The sequence below is a fragment of the Notothenia coriiceps genome, unplaced genomic scaffold (assembly GCF_000735185.1).
Source record: "Notothenia coriiceps isolate Sejong01 unplaced genomic scaffold, NC01 NC01_scaffold00000339, whole genome shotgun sequence".
Taxonomy (NCBI): domain Eukaryota; kingdom Metazoa; phylum Chordata; class Actinopteri; order Perciformes; family Nototheniidae; genus Notothenia; species Notothenia coriiceps.
Genome location: NW_011333040.1, coordinates 4,196,983 through 4,221,144, shown reverse-complemented (window position 1 = coordinate 4,221,144; position 24,162 = coordinate 4,196,983). Strand labels below are relative to the sequence as shown.

The 24,162-nt window shown below is 43.2% G+C and overlaps 2 protein-coding genes across 2 annotated transcripts; one reads left to right on the top strand and one right to left on the bottom strand.

Annotated features, from left to right (window-relative positions):
• The first annotated feature begins 3,856 nt into the window (after positions 1-3,856).
• Positions 3,857-8,734, top strand: cct7 (chaperonin containing TCP1, subunit 7 (eta)). The gene is made up of 12 exons (XM_010768431.1): positions 3,857-3,933; positions 4,970-5,053; positions 5,143-5,212; positions 5,299-5,405; positions 6,009-6,187; positions 6,308-6,479; positions 6,588-6,752; positions 6,852-7,040; positions 7,182-7,279; positions 7,404-7,536; positions 7,621-7,827; positions 7,929-8,734. The coding sequence occupies exons 1-12, from the start codon at positions 3,928-3,930 to the stop codon at positions 8,160-8,162; spliced, it is 1,644 nt and encodes a 547-aa protein (XP_010766733.1). The 5' UTR covers positions 3,857-3,927; the 3' UTR covers positions 8,163-8,734.
• A 95-nt stretch (positions 8,735-8,829) lies between these two features.
• Positions 8,830-22,277, bottom strand: LOC104943046 (heat shock protein 12B). The gene is made up of 14 exons (XM_010768369.1): positions 22,193-22,277; positions 20,786-20,849; positions 20,319-20,401; positions 19,638-19,762; positions 19,367-19,553; positions 18,980-19,084; positions 18,689-18,805; positions 17,073-17,250; positions 14,041-14,127; positions 12,560-12,664; positions 11,643-11,901; positions 11,452-11,555; positions 10,449-10,639; positions 8,830-10,380 (listed from the first exon to the last, which is right to left on the bottom strand). The coding sequence occupies exons 2-14, from the start codon at positions 20,829-20,831 to the stop codon at positions 9,874-9,876; spliced, it is 2,094 nt and encodes a 697-aa protein (XP_010766671.1). The 5' UTR covers positions 20,832-20,849; positions 22,193-22,277; the 3' UTR covers positions 8,830-9,873.
• Positions 22,278-24,162: the final 1,885 nt, after the last annotated feature.

The following is a 24,162-nucleotide window of genomic DNA, read 5'->3' as shown; positions in this document are numbered from 1 at the left end:
GGGGGAGAACAAAGAAGGGTTAGTGTGTTTGTTGAATGCAATTTACTATTAGCTAGATCAGGGGTGGCCAACCCGCGGCTCTCGAGCCGCATGCGGCTCTTTGCCTAGTTTCATGCGGCTCTTCAGTTCATATCGAGTTGTATATGTGTGAGTTTGGGGGAGAGACACTGACTCCTGACTAGTGTTGCACGGTGTACCGATACTTGAAAGGTATACCGCGATACCCTGCAGTTAAAAACGTTCGATTCCCTCCGTTTAATTACTATCGGTACTTTAAGAAATGACGGGGGAAAGTACTCCGGTGAGAAAGCGCCATTTTAATTTAAGGCCGTGTGTGTTCAGCACTCTGCTTCCAATCCCTGCACTGCAGCCGTGGCCTTGCAGTCCCGCCCCTCTCAAGCACGCTCAAGTGCCTCCCTCTGTCGTGCACGCGCTAGGCTGGCCAGAGCATGTGAGAAAACGAAAAGCAGCTGCAAGTGGGGAGTGCAACTGCCGGGCTGCGCCTCGGTTTGTTGGACAAAAAAGACGCCAGAAGCTAAATTTTGATGTATTTTAGCTAGTAATCTCTGACAGTGAGGGCAAGCCTACGGACACCACAAGGCCTGTCTGTAAGAAATGTATAAATTGTATTTAATACGAATTCTTGTCATTTATTTTATTTATTGTTNAGGTTAAATAAACTTTTTATTATTTGCTCAATTCAAAGGTCAAACGGGTGAGCGGGTGTCCTTCATGCAGAGCTTCTTCCCGCTCCACTCGACCATCCCCAGCTGATCTTCTTCATGGCTATTCCTCTGTTTTTTATCATCACTGGCGCTGTGGGGCGTCAACTTAATGTGCCTGGCCTGTCGTGACCTTCGTCGTCCTCCACTGGTGTAATCAGATGCCACAGCCTCTGCGTGCTTGCCTGTCGTGTGGGGAGAGGTATGCTTCGCTGGTGGTGCGACCCATCCTTTACTATCTACGGTAAGACCACACACATGATGAGGTGTCCTTAGAGATGTCAAGGCCTATTTTTGTTTTATTTTAGATGACTCTGGGGTGTAAGGTTGATAACACTGTCTATAATGGGGCCTTAGAGGTAATAGCAGCTAAAGGACATGACACCATATTCAGTTTGTGACTTACACGAGAGAGGTAGAGGATAGGTATAGTTTGAGAACCGGCTCGCGACTACAATATTTTTGTTTATATTCCAGTGGAACTGCTCTTAACAATCCCCGATAGTAATGATTCGTGACAGTGCTTGACAAAAGATCCATACAAAAAATGGGGTGGAAGCGTAGAGTCACTGTAAAACAGCGGCGACCGATTGCATACCGGGCTAGCTGGTTTTGCATTTCAGATGATCAGGAAATGTATCTAGATCTGGAAGAAGTCAACAATTTCCTCAATCGTCCTTTTTGTCTTGTGTTCTCAAAGTATTGTATCTGAAAGAGACACGGGCCTGATTTTGCATTTTATGGTTCTTCGGTTTACTTTATTAAAAAGCTGCCTAGATGTGTTACAATCGTCGTTGTATATCTTAAAAATGACTTTGAGCAGCGGAGGAGGAACCGAGAGAACAATCTTCGGACTGGAGTTTCAGGTGTCCCCTTGGGGTGCTGTAGAACATGCGCGGATGCATAAACCGCGTGGGGCGCTCCTTCCGGCTAGCGTTCCCCTTTCTTTGTGGATCCAAGGAGGTGGGGTACAGGTGGCCATGTTTGCGGTGTCTGCTGGTGGATTTACATCTCCTGGCGATCTCTCTAGTTGTTCCACGCGCTCCATCTTCCACCCTGTGCCCTGGTGTTCCTCCCTACGTTCACGTCATAGACCCTTCTGCACCCTGCATGTGTCTCAGAGAGTAACAGAAACCTCCCCGGGGACACTGAGGGGAGGAGGAGGAGAAGAAGAAAGAAGAGAAGGAAGAAGAGAGAAGAAGCGAAGAAGAAAGAAAGAAGAAGAACGAAAGGGGGAAGCAAGCAGTAGAAAGACTCAGAAAATCCGGTGGGTCAAGTTCGTGAGGATGGAGGAGAGGAAGAAGAAAAGTGCGGAGAAGAGGAGTTGGGTAGAAGCCAGCGGAAAAGAGAGATGAATTCCATGAAGGAGACGCCTTTGTGACCTTGTCATTCATCCAGGCCGTCCTCTCTCTCATCACCTCCCCTCATCATTCACCATGACCGATGGAGGGAGGTTTTTCATTCTGTTTGTGATGACGAGTCAGTACCGGACACGCTGGTCTTGGGCTGCGTGCGCCCAGCTGTAGTAACCTGCAAGCCGCTGCTCGTACCTGCAGGCCGACTGGGCCGGCTCGCCCAGTTGCTCAGCAACACGCTGAACTCCCCAATATCTCACAGGGTTACCTTAAAATGGTGTACTTAAGGTATCCTATCATGCAAAATGCACTTTTGTACGTCTTTTATACGCGCATGAATATGGTCCCCGGGCTGTTCCAGGAACTCACCAGTGTCAGAACAACAACCCTCTGCCTATTTCCTCCATACCCAAATCTGCTTAAAAAAGGGGCTGCGAAAGGAATCTGATACAGACTGATCCAGATTTGAACACTTCTATGACGTCACAGAAGTGGCGCTACGGCTATTGGGCCAACTCCACCAATCAGGAGGAGACAGCCACGAACATTGCCGTTCGAAAGCGCTGGAGACGCTGTAGTACATATTTCAGGCCTGTAGATGATGCTGTTCTCACTGAATCCGAGCATGAAAGGCAGTGTTAAATTGAGCGAAATGAGGAATGGCTAAAATGCATGATCTGTTTGGTATTTTGAAAAATGAAAAGTATAAATATGCGTTATATAGGTATGGTCCTACACTATATTATTCAAATATAGCATGATAGGTCCACTTTAATTCCCATCTCTGCTGTATAGAGGGATAACAACCAGAAGCTTATACATTTCTAAAGCACATTCATATCGTTGGAAGGCAGCAGCAAAACATATTTTGTCTTTCATCAAAAAAATCTGAGGGTGGATTGCTTAACTTCCTTATTAGTACTTCTGTTCCCTCCTCCAAACCTGTAGCGGTGGTCAATCGCCATTTTGTAAAACTGACTATGCTGTAGTGTAGATTAATACTTCATATAGCCTAATGCCATTTCATAAGAATCCTAACAATCCCCTCAAAGCCCAACATTTCTTGCACTTGGTTCTACTGGAAAATTTATTTGTAACTCTCTGAATAAAAAAACATCTAGTCTGCAGTGTTTTCTCTATGATATGGACAGAAAAAAAAGACAATTGCATTGTTGTTTTATAAAATGCAAAATTCCAGAGCAATTACCATCCCACTATGCAAAGAAACAGCTTGCATGCTCAATATGATGTGTTAATGTATGGTGGCATGAAAATGAACTCACCTGATCTCTTTGCAGGTTTGTGTGTTGATGAAAGTTTTCCATGCAGGTGTCTTTCGGAAACTTTGCCTAATATGATAAAACCTGCCATGAATAAAAAGAAGATTACATTTGAGTATAGTTTGTCTAATACTTAAGACAAAACAACGAAATCCTTTGGTAGTAAATAAATAAAAACAGACAGACATATAAATACACATTTAAATAATATATATGTTTTAATTCAGTACAAATGTAACAATAATGTAAGAGATTTTAATGAACAATTTGCACATACCTATTTGTGTCATAGTGTGATATCATATGTTTGTACACAATGTATTCATATGATTGTTTTTTCAAAATGTCATCTGTGTGCATTACTATACTAAACACTTCATATTATTGTTTTTACATTAACAGCATTTGCAAAAAAGGAGTTGTTTATCAATAAATCTGTATTTAGGTACAATTCATACAATTAGAAAATTCGTTGCAGCATGTTCTTGAACGCAGCACCGACTGCTTTTTGAGTCGAACAGCATTCTGGGAAGGGACGCCGGTGGAAAGCTTCTCGAAGGAACTGCAAAGATGATGGTGAGTGAGTTAGCATTCATGCCCGAAATCAAATGTTTAATCCGTGTCCATCCTTCAGTTTCTCAGCGGGCATCTGCATCTAGATAACTCATAATTTATGTGGCATCCCTTTGTTGGTCTAAAGAAACAACGATTTATTGGAAAATGATTGTAAAACGGCTTTATTTTTAGCCAGACTGTTAGCCTCGTATGCTACCAATGGGCGTTTACGAAGCTAACGGTGATGCTATTGAATAAAAAATATAGTACGCTCAGCTGGTTACCTTTTGGTCTCTTCATTTAATTTAAGTATATGTCTGTATATAAGTTGTTAACACCTTTTGAAATGGTCATTGTTAGTCTGGTTATTGTCATGTTATCTGCTGTGTGTTAAGCTTCTTTGTATGAGTGGCTGCATAGGAAGCTAACGGACGAGCCTATTAAATTAAGTTAAATCTATATCTGGTTTTGTTAGTGCTATTGGTCAAGTAGCATTCGTATGTGTCAGTATATTTATGAGACATAGCTGTCTGAAAGAGAATGACGCAGAGCAACAAAGACAAGTGACTCTTGCTAAGTCATTTGCTAATTCCTGCTAGCTAATGAACAGAAAACAGTATCTAAAGTGTGTTGAATGTGGTTTTTTTACATTTAACTTAAGTCTGCAACAATGAGCATTATTATTAGCAGACTATGAAGCAGAAAACAACATGAAGTACAGACTGCAGGCTTTTGACAGTGTCGCACATCATGTGTGTGTAACAAAAGCATCACACCCTGCAGCTACAAGAAGTAGCCACAGCCTGTGTGTTAACACTTTAGGTTATTGCCTTAAATGGTAAAGCAATACAACTTCTAGTTTTTACCCAAGCTGAGTGACAATACCATAGTAATAATGTCAAATATTTTTGGGATAAGGAAAATCCCAATGCTTATCAATAATGTGAAACATGCTGCACTTTTTACACATGGCATAATTATGCATTTAATTATTATTATTTTTTTAAACAGTAACCACGCTTTCTTCTCGATTCCTTTTATCCCTTTCTCTCTCCAGCCCACACCAGTTATCCTGCTGAAGGAGGGGACAGACACGTCTCAGGGCGTTCCCCAGCTCGTCAGCAACATCAATGCCTGCCAGGTCAGCAAAACTTTAATTCCCCCCCCTGTATTTGTTTTCTTACCCTTTTTGAATTGGTCAGTCTAAATACACCTGTTGTGTCTCTCCAGGTTATTGCTGAGGCTGTCCGGACCACCCTTGGTCCAAGGGGCATGGACAAACTGATGGTGGATGGCAGAGGTGAGGAGAAATGGGAAGACAAGGATGGAGGAATGGATTAAGTGATGAGTTTACTCTTACTGAAAATGTGTGATTGTGTTTTTCAGGTAAGGCCACCATCTCCAATGATGGAGCCACCATCCTGAAACTGCTGGATGTGGTTCACCCTGCAGCCAAGACCCTGGTGGACATCGCCCGCTCCCAGGATGCTGAGGTGAGAAGTGTTTAAGCATGGATGTTAATGCATCAAGGGTTTACTCTTGCCACTATAGAGCGGGGTTGACGACACGCAATCCAAAACAATAAGCAGACGAAGGTTTTCAGTCAAAAATATGTATTTTATTACCAAAAAAGTATTGACTTAAATAATCTAAAATAAAAAATCTTTAAACAATATTTCGGCGGTATGCTTTCCTATATAAACTAAACTATACTTTGTTTGCAGTCCAATTTGCAACACTAATTTCTGTCGGCAATTCGCGGTCGAAAAACTGTTCCGCTCCCCGTCTCATCAGGTCTCCGAGCACCCCGGCTGTCCTCAATTACCTCACTTAAAAACACACCGGAAGGTACACGGAAACAGATCATATTTACGATATAAAATAAACAATCACTTCATCAAAACATATTCACTACGGCAACACAAATCACCCCTCCATCACTAAATCATTTATCAAATTATGACTCGAAATAATAACCCTGACTTCATTGTGGCTCTAACAATGGATTATGTTGAGGCAACTGGTTACTTAGATTTGTTTTAGCCACATCCTCAAATAGTTCTTAATAATGTTCTTCATTACTTGCACCATTTTAGGTTGGTGATGGCACCACCTCTGTTACCCTCCTGGCTGCTGAGTTCCTGAAGCAGCTCAAGCCGTACGTGGAGGAGGGTCTCCACCCTCAGACCATCATCAGAGCCTTCCGCACCGCCACCCACCTCGCTGTCAGCAAGATCAAGGAGATTGCCGTGCCTGTGAAGAAAGGCGACAAGCAGTAAGTGCTCACTTTAACCAACAGGTTATTCACAAGACATGGTTGGAGTTGAAGAGAACTTTTTTAAAATCTTGTTTTGTACTTTTGAAATGAACTTTCCCATCCCATCTTTCCTCTCAGAGAGATGAGGCAGCTGCTGGAGAAGTGTGCAGCCACTGCCCTGAATTCCAAGCTCATTGCCGGTCAGAAGGACTTCTTCTCCAAAATGGTGGTGGATGCCGTCATGTCTCTGGACATCCTGCTGCCTCTCAAGTTGATCGGTATCAAGAAGGTCCCTGGAGGAGCCCTTGAGGTTTGTACCTTTTTTATTTTTATTTTATTCAAACACCAGAGTGAACAAAGGGTTTTAATATTTTAGTTTAACTTTGAAACCTCATTTCACATTTTAAATTTTCTACAGGATTCCCATATGATCTCTGGAGTTGCGTTCAAGAAGACTTTCTCCTATGCCGGGTTTGAGATGCAGCCTAAACGTTATGACAACCCAAGGATTGCTTTGCTCAACGTGGAGTTGGAGCTGAAGGCTGAGAAGGATAACGCCGAGATTCGCGTAAAAAATGTCGAGGTATGAAGACTAAAACATAACATAATGATTGAGAGCAGTAAGTGCCCAGAAATGTTGTTAATCTCTCCCCTTTTTTTGTTACCTCCCACCTTCCTGCAGGAGTATCAGGCCATCGTGGACGCCGAGTGGACCATCCTGTACGACAAACTGGAGAAGATCCATCTGTCAGGAGCCAAGGTGGTTCTGTCCAAGCTGCCCATCGGTGATGTGGCCACGCAGTACTTTGCTGACAGAGACCTGTTCTGTGCCGGCAGGGTGCAGGAGGAGGACATGAAGAGGACCATGATGGTAGGAAACAGACAGAAACTATACAACATTAGAATTATTAACATTGATTAAAGTAAATCTATTCTATAAAGGAATGTTACATTTATTAGTGGCCACTTGTATGTTTGAAGTAGCTTTAAAACTGTGTCATGTGTCTTCCAGGCGTGCGGCGGCTCCATCCAGACGTCGGTGACGGCCCTGACAGACAACGTCCTGGGACTGTGTGAACACTTTGAGGAGGTCCAGGTTGGAGGAGACAGGTAAGAAGGTTAAAGGCACAAGTTAAAAGCTTTTGTCCGTCTTCTTCCGGGTATTACTCTTTAGAATAAATAAAGCTCTATTATTCTCTACGACCGCTCACACCCATCTTCTCTGTGTTTGCAGGTATAACTTCCTTAAGGGCTGCCCCAAGGCGAAGACCTGCACCATCATCCTGAGGGGTGGAGCGGAGCAGTTCACAGAGGAGACGGAGCGATCACTGCACGACGCCATCATGATCGTACGCAGAGCCATCAAGGTTAGTACACGCATGGGATTGTTACGGAGAACCGGTCCCTGTACTCTTACCGCAATTATCTGACCCTCCTTCACCTGTTTTCAGAATGACTCAGTTGTAGCAGGTGGAGGAGCCATAGAGATGGAGCTGTCCAAGTACCTGAGGGATTATTCCAGGACCATCCCTGGAAAACAGCAGCTGCTGATCGGAGCGTACGCCAAGGCCCTGGAGATCATCCCCAGACAGCTGTGTGACAACGCTGGCTTCGACGCCACCAACATCCTGAACAAACTGCGCGCCAAACACGCACAGGTAGGAAGTCAAACATGCTAGTCCTACATCAGACTTCCAATAAGGATTTGCGATTGTCCCAGAACATTTGTTAAATTCTTCTTGACTTTGTCTCCCTGCAGGGCGGTATGTGGTACGGTGTAGATATCAACAACGAGGATATTGCAGATAACTACATCGCCTGCGTCTGGGAGCCCTCCATCGTGAGGATCAACGCTCTGACAGCAGCATCAGAGGCAGCCTGTCTCATCCTGTCTGTGGACGAGACCATCAAGAACCCCCGCAGCAGCATGGACGGACCACCAGGGGGCGGCAGGGGCCGGGGCCGCGGCATGGGCAGACCCCATGCTCACTAAGAGACGCAGGAACGGAAGCCCATTTCTAAACTGGAATTACAACCCAAATGCAGATAGAGGACGGTGTTCATGTTTGATCTGCATTTAGATTGTAATTGTAGTTGAACATTTGGTGTTTCAACAGCCGTACACACATTGCATTTGGCAGGTGTAGTGAAACAAAAAAGGGGAAGCAATTTCAAGATGGATTGTTAGACTTTTGTCAAAGATGGATGACGTCTGTTTTTCTTTGTCACCTGTAGTTTTTTCTTACTGAAGCTTTCACTAGGTCACGTCTGTTTAACATTTCAAGCACTGTATCTTTCCATGTGTAGCCATTTTGCTGAAAAAGTGATGATGCAATACAAGAATGAAAGTAGTTCCCCCCTTGGTTTGATGAAACACTCCTGTCCCCTCCTCTCTGAAGCAGTTGTTCCATCAGCTCTAATCTGTGCTTGTGTTACCTGACAAACTGATGTGTAACATGGGAAGGAAAGCACTGATGTGAAAGAGTTCTGAACCATTCATTGTTTAGGCTGTGTGAAACTATTTATTGGACCATTCTTATCAATAAATGCACAGCTGAAATCATACTGCTGACTTTGTCTTATTTTTATGTTCAAGGGTGGGGACAGAAGATTGTTAAGGTATTTAAAAAAGAAATGCAAATAAAGATTTTACTGTGGGAAAAATTAGTAAAACGTGTTATTTTATTGTAAAATGTAGAGCCATGGATTAATCATTACGATAATAACAGGATTGTGCTTTACAACCTGCACAAAAATGAGATTGTCTCATGTTGAACAGAGTACACAGGTTCTTAATCTTACTTTACATGCATACGAATACGGTTCATTACAGCATACAGATAGACATTTAATGTGGCACAGCATGATCAAGGATAAAGCCCCCAAAGGAGCAGACTTATATTTTAAAGACAATTTTACTCAAGTAATGTGATGTGAAAAACGTCTAATACTAAACCATACAACTGAATAGTGATGTAAGGTTTAAGTAACTTGCAAATCTTGCAATAATGCCACAGTCCTTCCTTTTAAAGGGTCCTTAGTTTCTACTTCAATGATGATTTTTAGCTTGTAGTTCAGTCTTTCACCACTAGGTCACGCTCAACCACAGTCACATCGTGAACAAAGCTGCAATCCAGGTAGATGTGAATAGCTCATATATGGACAGAAAAATATGAATGAGGTATCGGACCCTTTTGACATCCCTGTGTGATACATTATATGAGGGGAAAAGGAAACGGTCTTCCTATTAAATAATTAACGTGAGTGAGTCTCACTCCAGGTAGTATAATACGGACAGGTTGATTTATTAGAAGGTATCCGTTTATTGGAGAAGGGATGTGTACTGCTCCAGCTTCCATTATGGCTTTACAGAGGTCATACAAAAGGAAAGGGGCAGGAAATGCGTGTGACAGCATTATAAGGTGACTGAAGACAGTAGACACTTTCTTCTTCTCTTGTTAATAAAGGGTGCCCTACCCTCCAGTTGAGGAGATGCTGAGTAAAAAAAATAAAAAAGGCTAAGTTTGAATACACTTTTATTCTCTACTTTAATGAGTAAATGTAAAGCCTAAATGTCTTAATCACAGGATGTGAGTCTTTGAAGTCCAAACAAACCTGTCTCCCACTCCCAAAGTACCGTTTATTATTCTACAATTATCATCCCAAGAATCCGTTTTTTCCTGTTCTCCACTTCCTGCTCCTCCTCAATTAGCCAGGAAGTCTATGGAAGCCCGGACGGAGCGGTTAGACATGACGTCAACCGCTGTGACTTTGATCTCCGTGTCTCCAAACTGCATAGTGGCTCTGATCTCTCTCCTCTCCGGTCCTCCTCCTCCTCCTCCTGCACCTCCTGCTTCTCCTCCTCCGCCTTCTCCTCCCACTGCTCCCGGTAGCGGTAGCGGCTCCGGTAGGTCTAAAGTAATCGTCCCGCACTTCCTGACCCCGGGGTCTGAGATGTAGGTGACATCCTCCGACGGGCTGCAGTAGATGTTGATGATGATCTTGCGCTGCCCCAGACGAGCGGGGGTGTAGCTCCGCTTCACGACCTCGCCCAGAGCCACCGATTGGTCCACGCAGACGAAGCGGTCCAGGATGTCGGTGCACCACTCACGGCCGTCCTTGATGAGGAGTTTGTCCCGAGGGTGGCGCCCCTCCACGAAGCGGTTCAGGACGCCGACGCCGTAGATGAGGGGGCAGCGACGCACTCTGACCTGAGAGACAGATTCTGTTAGAACTTGTCAAAGACCTCCATCACTAAAAGCTGCTCCTGATTACTCACCACGGTGGGATCCAGCCCAAAGAGCACGGCCCCCTTCAGAATGGTCAGTCCCACGTCATGGGGGATGATGATGCGACACGTCCGCCCCACTGCTCTCTGGACAGCTTTCTGCAGCATGGGCGACTCGGCAAAACCACCAACCAGGAAGAGGAAACGCACGCCTTGCAACTCAGGCTTTGCCACCAGCTCCTCTGTCAGGGGAGGAACATGGGAAAAAGCCTTCAGAATGATTTCACTTCATTCATCCACTTCCGTTAACTTCCTACACTTTGCTAGCAATGATCTCCTTTATGTTAACCCCAGTTTAAGCTGGGTTCTCCCCGTTCTTAAATCACAAATCCATCCAAGAAAAAGTCTCTTTAACTGGCTTTGGTTGATGCCAGTGTACGCAACTCATTCCGCTCAATCAGTGCAACGCATTCACAGATGGAAAAATCATGTCGACAAATTATACTCGATAATATTAGCTGCTTTGGATGTAACAAATGGTCAACAGTTGTCTTAATTTCAGATTTCTTTTGACAAAAGACAACATATGGTTGCTCTCATTTGCTTTTCCCCCATTTACACACGTTTTCTTTCCACGCAAATAGGCCGTTACCAGATCTTGTGCAGGACTCTGGAAGTTAGAATGGGTTGTATTCTTTTTTTAACAATTTGACACATCCACTCTTCGTCTTATGTTGATCCAACAAAAGCCAGCAGATCTAAGTGCTTTGTACCACTGGAATGCGACTGATTAAAAACAGACACTCAAGTTTTTTAAGAATGAACAAGGCTGGAAAACAAACAGTAAGGTCACTAGCACCTAGAATAAGGATACAAAGAGAGCTCTTGGGCCTATAGTTTGCTCTGAGCGTGGACTATTTGCCTTTTTACGGTTTGGACTGGCGCTGCCCTGAATTAGCTCACCAGTTTGGGCAACTCATCCTGTAAAGTCAGAGGTTTGGGCTATTCAAAACAAATCTGCTCTGCTCTGATCTCGTGTCTTTGTGCTTCTTACCGATGTGTTTGACTATATTGCTGATGGTGGGCTGGAAGAGCTCGTTCATGGCTTCCTGCGTGAGCCGCAGCATCCCCTGGGACGACCACTTCACGATGTTCATACTGAGGAGAGAGTCTTTAATGTCATACATAAATCCATCCATTGTTTAATCAAACACACACCCCCCCCTTCTCCCAGACCCCGCTCACTTGCTCCTCCTCAGGGCGGCCTCCACACTCTGCCCTCGTTGTCTCTTGTAGAAGTCGATGAAAGAGAAGGGCAGGGAGATGTTGAGGGCGTTGGCTCTGCCCGGCGCCGCAGTCCGTTTCCTCGCCTCGAACGCGATGGTGAGGTCCACCCAGGCCGCCGGACGCTTGGCCTTGAAGCTCTTGATGAAGTCCTCCCCGAAGATCTGACACAGCATGGCTTCAAAGGCCAGGTCCACTCCGACCGCACCGTACGGACCGCCTGGAAAAAAAACGGCAGCTTTAAAGATACAAAGATTCAGAAAATGATGAGGATACTCCTTGGGCTGATAGAGAGTTTATTCATTTGAAAGTTAACCAAGGATCGCAAACCTTTTCTTTTACATTGCTGATGTACTTAATTTCTTATTCTATATTTATTTATTTGATTGTATGCCATGTCTTGTAATGTCAGTGCCAAGACCCTGAGGGAGATGGATTTGTTGATGAAGTGTGCCGCCAGTATTTCACTGTTCTATGTGAAGAATTCTAAACAAATTTGAATTACAAAAAAAAAAGATTTAAAGATTCAAATTCAAAGGTTTCATTGTCATACACAGTAGCTACATTGTAATTATAGCAATGCAGATCTCCTTTGACAATCCAACATAAACATATATAAGACATAACAATAAAAACAATAAAAGTAGTGCAATAAGAAACAGAATAGAAATAAAACAATGCGAGATAATGTTGCAAGTGTATACATGTAAAATAGACGAAGATAAGCTAAAAACTGAATGTAAAATGAAATACTGTACAGGGGACTAAAATACTGCTTCCTGTAGTCGTAAATAAATATGTGACAACAGATGCTTAAGCTTATGAAGGCACTAAATCATAGGAAGTTGTGTGTGGGTTTTAGCAGATTGTGAAAGTACCTGAAGCTTTGTAGAGCTCTTTGAGTGTTCCCTGTGGCTGCTCGATCTGATGCACCGTCAGGTCCACTGTCCCACCTCCACAGTCTGCAACGATATACCTGTCCCCTGCAAGAGAGAGCACACACACACCATTAATAACTGAAGTGCAAATTCCACTCCATAAGTTGTAGAAGGAAACAGTGGATTGATAGTGTGTCTTCTTTTTTGTGGAATGTCTTAATGTGTGTGTGTTCCCCCTGAAACTCTTCAACCAAAAGACCATCAAACATAAACAATCTCCAGGCTGTGATTGCTGCCCTCTGCTCTTGTGTGTTTACAATCTGCTCTGCGATAAGAGCCGGTTTTGACTTAGTTACCCTGAGTTTAGATGAACCCCTCCTTGACACGTATGAGTGAGGAAAAGAGAAGCTACACAAAAAGAACAATAAATGGAGGATGAGAGAAGAAAATGTGAAAGGAGGAGGCGAATAAAACTGGCTTCTACTCCTTTGGTTTATTTACAGTGCAGATGTAGAGTCCCATGGGCTGGGTCCTTCCTGTGGGTGTGTGTGTGTGTGTGTGTGTGTGTGTGTGTGTGTGTGTGTGTGTGTGTGTGTGTGTGTGTGTGTGTGTGTGTGTGTGTGTGTGTGTGTGTGTGTGTGTGTGTGTGTGTGTGTGTGTGTGTGTGTGTGGGGACAGGAAAGGGAGCAGATAGGGTCAGCAGGGGCGCGTGGCTCCTCAGATGGTTGTCATGTGTAAAACTGGAGAAGTAGATGTATTGGTCCTGTAGGATCCTCTCAGGCAACACTGGACACTGTGGATTCACACTTTGTGGTTGTGCGTGGAAGTCAAGTACTTAAGTGCAAGTTTGAGGTACTTGACCTGAGTATTTTTCTTTTCATGATACTCTATAATACAATTCCATTACATTTCAGAGGGATACTGGACTTATTGCACTACATTAACCTGACAGCTTCACAAAATGATGTTTTGTCTGTGAGTTTAACTTTGATAATAGTGATTCCAACTTGTCATGTTTGAAGATTTGCTGATTCTCCTTTCATTTTTTTAACGTCTTTAATACATTTGTTACACTACTATTTATGGACTGTGTGTAACTTTTGGATCTGGTTGCTTTTACTTTTAAATACTGACATACCTTCACCAAAGTACATTTTAAATGTGGGCTTTAACATAAGTAAAGGGTCTAAATATATCCTGCAGTTTAGGGTGACATGCCCCTTGATCCTTGGCCCTTATGTTCATATTTTAATTGTATTCTTGTAAGGTTACAACTTTACATTAGTAATAACATGAATTAAGAACAGAGTAAGTGCAGAATGAGATGACTTTAAGCAGGAAGGAAAGGTTACAGAGGGTTTCTATAAATGAGTAAGTAGGTGGGTTTGCTTCTGCTGGGGTGAAAAGTCAAAATCATCAATATCTCCAACATGTGGGGTCTGACACACACTTCGACACACCCCACCCCCCCCCTCTCTCACCAGTCTGCAGCTCCGACCACAGCTCTCCGGTTCCACTCTCCACCAGGAAGGTTCTGCTGTGTCTGGATCGCCTCAACTGCTCCCTCGCTGCAACAAACAAAACATACTTCAGTTTTTTATTTGGATAGGATGCTGCACATGCTCNTTTAGGCGAAGTGTCTTGCCCAGGGACACAACAACATGCTGACTGCAGTGGGGTTTGAACCTGTGATCCCCTGATCCAAACACCAAGGCTGTACCCACTGCGCCACACGCCTCCAATGTTTTTGGGGGATAATAACTCATTTTCTAACCTGAGGGACCCAGAAATCCTTGCTTTGCCCCTGAAGAACTGCACAGCATAGAGGGGCNTGAAAAGGGCCCAGAGCATTGTTTCAGGGGGACAATAACTCATTTTCTAACCTGAGGGACCCAGAAATCCTTGCTTTGCCCCTGAAGAACTGCACAGCAATGCTGTGCAGTTCTTCAGGGGCAAAGCAAGGATTTCTGGGTCCCTCAGGTTAGAAAATGAGTTATTGTCCCCCTGAAACAATGCTCTGGGCCCTTTTCAAATCAACAAGGTTTTGATGGACTCTATTCAGCTCTGGGACCCAAGGATCATTTCCACCTTTCACCATTGCCAAGATCCAAACAGTCTGCCTGTATAAACAAACTAAGCTAGTGTTTAATGCCATAACATACACTTTCAACCTAATGAGGATGAATGCTTTTAACCTATACAACATAAAGTACGTTTCACAACCCATGAGGTCATGACATTTACCCCAAATCTTTCACACTAAGTGAAACAAGAAAAACATACCAAAACCAGAGTCATCATGTTTTTGCATGACAGAAGCAATATGTTGGAAATGCTCTCACATTTCAGCTTTCTCCCCGCTCTCGACATGCTAACCGTCTGACTGGCAGGTTATGAGTACGGAGGGAGGCCAAGGAAAACAGGGCGCAGCTGACAGAAATACAAAACTCCTGACAGCCTTTGACAGAGCAGATACACTTAATGGGCCTCCATACATGCAAGTAGACCCATAAAAAGACATCATGGATTTAAGATGAGCAACATCTAAAGATTAAGGGAGGATGTTTTAAGGAAAGGTCGTTTTTTTTGTCTTTCAACAACTTTGACAGGGTTGTGGTGAAGCTGCGGCCCTGATGTAAACGTGTGTGTCAGTGTGTGTGATTTGTTTGACAGTCTGGAGTGAAGTGTTTGTATCATTTAGGTCAAAGTGGTTTTTACTAGGGTTCCCTCAAACCCAATGTTTCTTCACTCCACGATCATTTGAATAAGAGAAAGGTATTCGAAACAAAGACAGAAACAAACAAAGAAAACACAAGAAAGGAAAAGAAGGAACAAAGATTGAAGAGCAACATATTTTCCTGAAAGCAAAGATTCGAACAATTGTTTTAAGGCTCTGGATCTAGGGGGTATGGAATATGTGTGTGTATTTTTGTGTGTTCATTTGGATGGGGTGATGAATGTAATGCAAGTCTGGAAAGCATTTACATGAAACAGCAAAATAGAAAATGTGTGTGTGTGTGTGTGTGTGTGTGTGTGTGTGTGTGTGTGTGTGTGTGTGTGTGTGTGTGTGTGTGTGTGTGTGTGTGGTGTTCGGTTTCTGCAGAGTCTTTCCCAAGTGTAGGTCCTGGCAAAAAGGAAAAGTTAGAGGGGGAGGAAATGTTAGCAAGACAGAAGGAAAAGAAAGAAAAATGAATGCAGGGAAGGAGAGGGAGAATGACAGCCGGGGAGGGGGGGGGGGTGAGCTCAATAGTCTCACTGCCACCTTTGGTTCCAATACAACTATCCGTGTGTTTAGTGTGTGTGTGTGTGTGTGTGTGAGATCATAGTCTCACTGCACCTTGTTCCAATTACAATATCCTGTGTTTAGTGTGTGTGTGTGTGTGTGTGTGTGTGTGTGTGTGTGTGTGTGTGTGTGTGTGTGAGGGGCTGCATATGTATAAGTGGGCCTGTGCAGGGGCTGTTGGACGGCATGTTGGTGTGCTGAATAATGCACCATTGTCCTTTTTCTCAGCATGAAATCGCTCTTTGTTTCTTGGCTACAAATTGGCAGCATTTTCGGGAAAATTGAAAAGTTATTCACCCTTTCAAATACTATAGAGTTGCAAAGTGAAAAGAGTTTGTGGTTCTGGAAATTGTCTTTCCCTGAAACTGCAGAGAGTAATCACCAAATTCCCCTCAGTTCTAAGGAATGATTTAGCATCTTTCAGTTCTTTGTTTTTAGTTTTCTGCTCGCAGCTTTACTGTTTTGGTTCACTCTTGCCACTTAAATCAGCTTACATTTCAGGCTTAATAGGAGACCTTATTTCGTTTGAACCAAAAACTCTGATAATCCAATTCTACGCAACCTGCCCGACAGAAAGCTAACAAGCAAAGAGCAGTTAGCATCTAATGAGCCAGGTGTTTCCCTCGAGAGAAGAGCTCAAAATAAGGATGAAACTTGGACTTGCATTATATGGAATGCAAGAAACCAAGCTTAAAATAAATGCTAATGTTCTCTGTATCTTCTAATAGGGAACAGTTTGCCTACATGCTCACAACAGCAACTTTATAACATGATAATATGCCAATTGTGCGTTAGAGAAAAAAGTAACTTAGTGAGCTTTAGCATATACAACATTCTTTACACTGTGCTATCAGGAAAATAACTCTGTGCCATAGCTATTGACTCAGAACTATATCCACAACTGCAAAGTCATCTGAGGAAAAACCACAAGTAGTATCTGAGGTCAAATCTCTTTTTTTTTTACACACACACACACACCCACACACACACACACACACACACACACACACACACACACACACACACACACACACACCCCAGTTCATCCTTTGCATGAAACCACAATCATCAAGTGACATCCAACAACATCATTTCCAGTAACATGCTGTGGTTTCATGCTTATGCTAATGACCAAGTCCACAAGAGAACACTCACACACGCCCGCCCGCACACACACACACACACACACACACACACTAGCACACACGCACACACGCACACACACACTACCTTGTCTGAAGCTGGATTCGAAGGGCCTGGAGCCTTCCTGGTCGAAGCCGTTTGTGATTGGCTGTAAGCTCAGGTCGAGCACCTGGTGGAGGCGGAGCTTGCGGCAGTAAATGGACGCGGCCTCCGGCTCCAGAGCGATGAGGAGCTGCTCCGGACAATCAGGAGACACCAGACCAGCCTACAGAGAGGGAGAGGAACATTACAGGTGTTATTACCCTGAAACATTATCCATTGTATTAAGACACTGAGGACATATTAGTATTGGAAACATATTGGAAAAATAAGTTCTCAAACATCCTCATATAATGGTTTGTAGGATATTTTACAAAAGTTATTGTATTCTTCTTTGGCCTATGAATGTTCAGCAACACGAGTGATCAGTGTTCCCACAAAAGAGTATGGTTCAGAATGTGCAACAAAATTTGAATCAGAATCACCAATACTTTAAAAAATCCCAGGGGAAATTGGTTAAAGTATATATAAATTAGGTTCAAGAAAGAAAGATCGTAGTTTGGGATTAATAAATATATTGGAATTACTTGGTGAAATTTAGAAAAAAAGGAATCCTCAATCTTAAAATATTGTGGCAATATCAACATTACATTAGTTTATAACCTGGCCCCATTACTTGGCTAGGTTTAGCAAAATATTGTAGCTTGGGTTCAAATACGGAAGTGGCGTTGCTTGAGTACGGAAGATACATAACAAATGAGTCAATGTTGACTTTTGTTTTCACTCTGCACACAAACGGCGGTGTCTTGTGTGAAAGTGTTTGTTTGACTCACCCATGCACCCTGACCCCTCCCTATGCAGACTTTTGCACAATAATCGTGCATTACTTTTGATAATTATAACATCGTATGAGAACAGACTGTGTTTTTAGGTGTGCGTGTGCAGGGCGGGGGTCTGGACACCTCTTCCTGTGTTTGTATGCCGGTCTCCCTCATTGTTCGCTTGAGATGACATCATCGCCAGCAGGAAGCACACACACCCTGACAGCCGAGAGCCGGAGCCAGCATAGGGTGTGTGTATATGTCAGTGTATATGCCAGCGTGCATGTAAAAGTGTGTGTCCATTAGACTATTTATGTATGTACCCCGGTAAATAAAAGGCAAAGGAGAAAAGGTGAACAAATGTGTGTGCGTGAAACATTTAACATTTTGCAGAGAGGGAATAAGGAATAAAGCATGATATTGAATGTAAAAGTAGTACAGTCATTTCCATGGACTGTTGCTAATTAATTAACAATTATACTCATGGGTCAGTCCATTCTCATTGATGTGTATTGTGATAGGCCCCCTTGCATTCCTGTCCATGTACGCACACTTCCTACAAGTCATTGGGACAAATGCAGTGCACCGAAGGAGGAGTGTGTGTGTTGGTGGGAAGCTATACAGGGAGGATAAAGGAAAAGTGCAGAGTGTGTGTGCATAGCAGGGGATCTTCCATGGGAACATTCATTAAAGAGCCTTAATCTCATGCTGTTGTGTCACCAAATATTGAGATAGGTCAAATGTTTTTCTTTCACAGGACCTATATACAGTACATGTTTTTACGAGAATGGATGGATCAGGAGACATATTAGATCTAGAGACCCTCCTGGCTCATGTTCCTACCAGGTATGCAGCCTCTCTCATGAACTGTTTGGCGGGTTGTCTCCACACAGCTGGGACGGTGATCACCCATCGGATGTCCTCTCCCTCCAGCACTGATGACGACTGGTCCTTCACCTCCTAAAACCAATCAAAGAAACATCGTCTTTGGTAAACACACTCAAAACTGAATTCAAGTTATGAGCTTCTGTCAAAGCAAAGCACTTGAGCTCATCTGTGGACCTTGTCTTTTAGACTACACATAAAAAACATAAATATGAGGTTACTGCAATTATATGGGGTTTCATAATGCACCTTTAGAGCATGTTCCCTGAAGAAGTGCAGGGCGTGAGCAAACACCTCGATGGCCCTGACCTTCCGCCCGCTGACCGCCTCCAGCTCCGTCTCCATGGTGAGGTCCTGCAGCAAACACAACCCCAACTGTTGAAAAACTGCTGCAAGAACAAGTCTGATTCTGATTCTTACAACAACAAAGTCATAACAATTGCAAAAGACAGTTCAAGAAAAGAAACTGCCCAATTGGAAGCTGCAGAGGCTAAGATCCTACACTTCCCACAATGCATCCTGGTCTGGATGTGTAAATTGAACCCTTTTGTTCTGGATAGTTTATGAAAATAGTTCTTCTGTCATTGCCACCCACAGATTCCACCCATTTTCTCGGATTCTCCTGATCCCTCTTACACTTGTGCTGTGGATCTTCATCTTGAACTTATCGAAGTAGAGCCAGTGTCGAGCCTCCTCCGGGTCCAGGTCGTGGTAAAAGTCCCGGGCCGCAAACCCAAAACTGTGGAACTTCAATTCAGGAGTCAGAAGCAGACACGTTGGGCTCTTCTGATTGGCTACACCGGGGTCCCCTCCCTCCCAGCGCCTACAGGGATCGGAGGAAAAAGATGTCAAGGGTAAGACAATAATAAAACTGAATTTGTTCAAGGAAACAAAAACAGAGTCTTACTTCATCATGTGTATGGCCTCTGAGTCCTGAGTGAAGCTAAAGGCGTAGCCGCTGGAGGTCGTCCCAAAGTCTATCGCCACGACAACTGAGAAAGGACAGGACATCCGGGGTCTGACCTCCACCCTCTAAGAGAAAGACAAGGACATTTGTGTGGCTATGAAAATTGGTACAGACATTCATATCTACCTCAGGAGAAATCGGTGAAAACTAGTATGATACAACCTTGGGTCGTAAGGCAAATTTGTTCCTTGAAACACATTTTTTTCTTTCTCCTAATGTTTAGCCTAAGTATTCATGCTGTAAAAATGTGTAACATAGTATAGTCTACCTGCTAAACATTAGCATGTTAGCATGTTCTCTTGTTTAAGGTTCAACACTAAAAAGGAAGAAATCCTCAGTCTGCTACAAATATCACAGTCTATGATCTAATGCAGGCGATCATTTCTGTCTGGAGAGGAAGCACGGGTGGAATTTAAAACACATGCCTCTCACATTTCAGAGATAAATTGTTTTGAAGAGTGGAAATTAGCAGGTTGGCTTAGAAATCTGTTGTTTTTCAAGGACTTCCCTTCATTCCTCTCCTCTAGTGGAGATAATGTGTTTTTATAGGGTACTCACTTTAGTTCGACACCTCACTGTAGTGTCTGTGGTGGATGTGTGTTTGTGTTAGTGCATAGTTACCGGTGAGGGCGAAGGTGTGAGGGGTGTGATGCTGCAGTCATTTCGAGCTGCGGCAGGCGATGGAGGGGCTGATAAATGATCACCTGTGAATTAGCGGATTAAGGGAATTATAAACACATTAAAGCATTGGAATAGTGCGACACGTACTGAACAAAATAGCCAAAGAACATGCAGCTTCTTATCATAAGGAAAGAGTGATTATTACACTAACATACGAGCACAAATGCAGGCAACACCTTATCTTTCACACACTTGACCTGAAGCTCTCTATATTGAATATTTGTAATGAACCGGAATGACTGGAATGTCACTGGAATCTGAGTAGGGTAATTTCCAAGTGGGAGAAGAACATGGAAAGGTCAGCGCGTTCACACTCCAAAAGATAACGGGAGGTGAGTCATTTTGACCAGGTTTCCATAGTGTTGAAGCATGTGTATAAACTGTGGAGGAGAGAGTGTGTTTCTCACCGGGAATCTGCAGGCTGTCGGGGTCAGGCTGCGCCTCGTCAGCCATCTTTGCAGGAGCCAGGGTCTGCAGAGGAACACACCAATATCATGCAAAAATAAATATTGTGCAATAGAAAGCCAGAAATTTGGAGACACGTATTCTTCAGATACTCCCTAACCATCATTCACAGCAACTGTCAGCACTTTATTTAAATGCTATATAAGTTATTGGATGGGTTGAACAAACAATATAACCTGGAAAAAGTCATTCAAGGTCACTTGAGGAATGTTGTGCACTTATTTAAAGACTTATTCACATTTATATGAATTTGAGGGCACTGTGATGGAAAAGGGAATCATGGAAGACGAGGTGTGTAAAAGCATTAGTAGGCTACTATAAATTAACTAATTCATGATGTGTGTGTGAGAATTTCATTTGTTTTAGTAGTATAATCCTTTTCATTGAGCTGTCTCTATACTGAATGTATGCCTTCCTGTACATGCATTTACTTTGTGACTTTGTGCATATGTTTGTGGTGTTTTATATTGTTTTGTGTGTGTGTGTGTGTGTGTGTGTGTGTGTGTGTGTGTGTGTGTGTGTGTGTGTGTGTGTGTGTGTGTGTGTGTGTGTGTGTGTGTGTGTTTTGCAGCCGTGGAAATCATTGGATAAGACTGGGATCTGAGCCACATGCAAACTAAACAGACGAGAGCAATGAAACAAAGATGTGTTTGTTTAAATGTCTTTCTGTATATGTGTGTGTGTGTTTTAGAAAGTAAGAGCGAGAGAGAGACCATAAGTTAGTTTGACATATTTTTCTTTGCCTACAATGCATGCAACATCTGGGCACATGTATTCATGCATGACCCTGAAACATTTGAATGTGTTCTTGAGTATGATTGGCTTTCTTTCCCATGCCTGTCCTTGCTATTTGATGATAAACTTAGAGAGAGCTTGATCCTCACATCTCTTCCCAGCTTCATCTCTCGTGCACAAACGTTTTTCTTTCCTTCTTCTCTCCTTCAAACACGTCATCTCTTTTCAGATCAATGCACAGCGAAGGATTTACAGCCCCTCTTGCCCCTCATTTATTTCCTTTTCACTCTCTTTTCGCAGACGCACGACTCAGATCTAGCAGGGGATCAGCAGAACAAGCAACTCTGAGTCCCTGGAGACGTTGCATTAAGCACGGATTGTGCAACACACTCCACTTGTATGCACCATTAACAATAGTGTATATGGTAGATATTCTGGCGTGGCAGCCTTTAGAAGTGCAGCTTCGTCTCCGGACAGTTAAAGGAAAACTCATAAGACTGCAGACAAATCAAGTGCTGATACTTTCGTCCAAAAAACGTTGATAAAAAGTGCACTAAACTTACAAAAGCTTACAATTATAAGTCCCTTTTTGTCCCCTTTCAATGTTAACTCACCTCCTTGTGTGCTGTTGCAACACTGCACTCTTGTCCTTTGTTGCCTCTCCAAATAAGTGTTCCAAAAATCCACCGTCCAAAGTTTGGAGTCCGTTTCCAGGCAGTGAGATGGAGAGGAACAGGAGGAAACTGGGACTGGATTCAAGAGGATGCTTCTCCAGAAAACCCTTGTTAAAAATGAAAGACTTTCCCACTTGCAGGCAGATTTCCCGAACTTCAAATCCCTATGGATGGAGAAATAAGTTGCAACGTTTCTATTTTACTTCTTTGTATGAGAAAGAAACGTCTGATTTAAAGTTCTTTCTCTCTTCAGCCGCGCTCTCCTCCTCTCCGCTCTGTGTAGGAATGTCAGAGAAAAGCAGTGACACACACACACACACACACACACACACACACACACACACACACACACACACACACACACAAAGATACTGTTCTTCCTCCAACTGCTCTAAATAAACCCCAATCTCCAGCACAGCACCAAGGAGAACCTGTCACTTCCCCTCAAGATAGCAAGCACGGAAGTCACATGATCTAAAGGCAGTTTAGTTGTTTATGTCATGGTGATAGCAACATGGTGACAACAAACATTTATGCAACTGCGTGTTAAAGCATTAGTTGGACATTTTGGGTAATACATTTTTCCTGTAGGCTTGCTTAGAGGGTTAGATGCTAATATTGGTACACCAAGCTAAGGGCCACAGCCAGCTACCAGCTCATTTAGGGTGGAAATATGGTGGAACAGTCAGACTGGCTTTGTTACAATGTTTTTCTTTAAAAATGCACTTACCAGCAACAAAAACAGACTAGAACTTTTGTGCTAAGCTAACCTGACGCTTGTGGTAGCCTCATATTTAGAAATAATAAGGCTATATTGTACCTTAGTGTGCTTGCTAACGAGATATTTCCTGCTTGTGTTCAAGCTTGGGGTGTTGTATGTTTCAGCGAGTGTATGCGTGCATTTGTCCATGTATTGGCATCGGACAAACCCACTTACCGGTGAAGTCTGGGGTGGGGACCCAGGGCCACAGGAAAGGCTGGGGTAGAAGATACACGCACATATTAAACATGACTGACCTCTGACATCAGGTCTGGGCTATCGTGTAATAAAAAGAGAGGCAGCGCAAAGCGGAGAGAGAGGCACAGGAAGGGAATGTATGATTTATGATTCAATAGCAAATACAGAGGGTGAAAATTATAGAAAGGGAGAGAGAAAAGAGGGAGGGGACGTCATGTTACAGCAGAGTGGAGAATGAAAAACAACCAATAGTGTGAGAAGAGTTGGTACGTGTAAAGGGTTAGGTAAAGGTGTTCTCCTGTGACAGTATGAAGGTCTAGGCAGTGTGTTAAAAGAATAATTCACCCCCAAAGTTATAATTTCTATGTTAGCTACTAACCTTGTGTAACCTTGACTTCTTGCAAACATCTTGTTCTTCCTCCACCACCTAAAAAAGAAAAAATAAGTGGTATAAGTACAGAGTACAGTCACTTGTTTTTCAATGAGTATTCAGCACTTAACTCTGGAGCTGTGATATTTACCTGCCTTGTCGTTAAAATATAAAACAATGTGCATAAAAGTAGACCTGAATTTGGTGACCTGTCCTTAAGCCGCTTCAGAAAAGATCCCCAAATGTTGCATGACAGATTCCCTCTTTTAGATTGGTCCCACTTTTATGGAGTTTAGTACTAATTTCAACAAGTATTATTGGTTATGGTGGTGCAGTATTTCTCATGTACATAGCGGTACATATTTGTGCTCCACATTGACAGCATATTGCCCAACAGCCACACTGTGTGTTACAGTCGCCCTCCACTGTGATGTCAGGGTAATGCACCCTCCTATTTACTGCTCAATCTCCTCTCCTTTAGCTTTCAAGAGAACAGCTGGTGAATGTTGTAGTGTTGTTCATTCCACCTGCGTCGTTATTAAGGACAGAGGCTGAAGCAGGGTTTAGAAAACAATAGCGCGT

What these genes read in the sequence shown, in the direction of transcription:
- cct7 (XM_010768431.1), top strand. An exon ending in TCCCTGGAGGAGCCCTTGAG is followed by an intron (nt 6,480 to 6,587) that starts GTTTGTACCTTT and finishes AATTTTCTACAG; the next exon opens with GATTCCCATATGATCTCTGG. An exon ending in TCGTACGCAGAGCCATCAAG is followed by an intron (nt 7,537 to 7,620) that starts GTTAGTACACGC and finishes ACCTGTTTTCAG; the next exon opens with AATGACTCAGTTGTAGCAGG.
- LOC104943046 (XM_010768369.1), bottom strand. Translation starts at nt 20,831, where the DNA reads ATGGCTGACGAGGCGCAGCCTGACCCCGACAGCCTGCAGATTCCCG. An exon ending in GCCGCCCTGAGGAGGAGCAA is followed by an intron (nt 11,556 to 11,642) that starts GTGAGCGGGGTC and finishes CTCTCTCCTCAG; the next exon opens with TATGAACATCGTGAAGTGGT. An exon ending in TTGGGCTGGATCCCACCGTG is followed by an intron (nt 10,381 to 10,448) that starts GTGAGTAATCAG and finishes TCTGTCTCTCAG; the next exon opens with GTCAGAGTGCGTCGCTGCCC.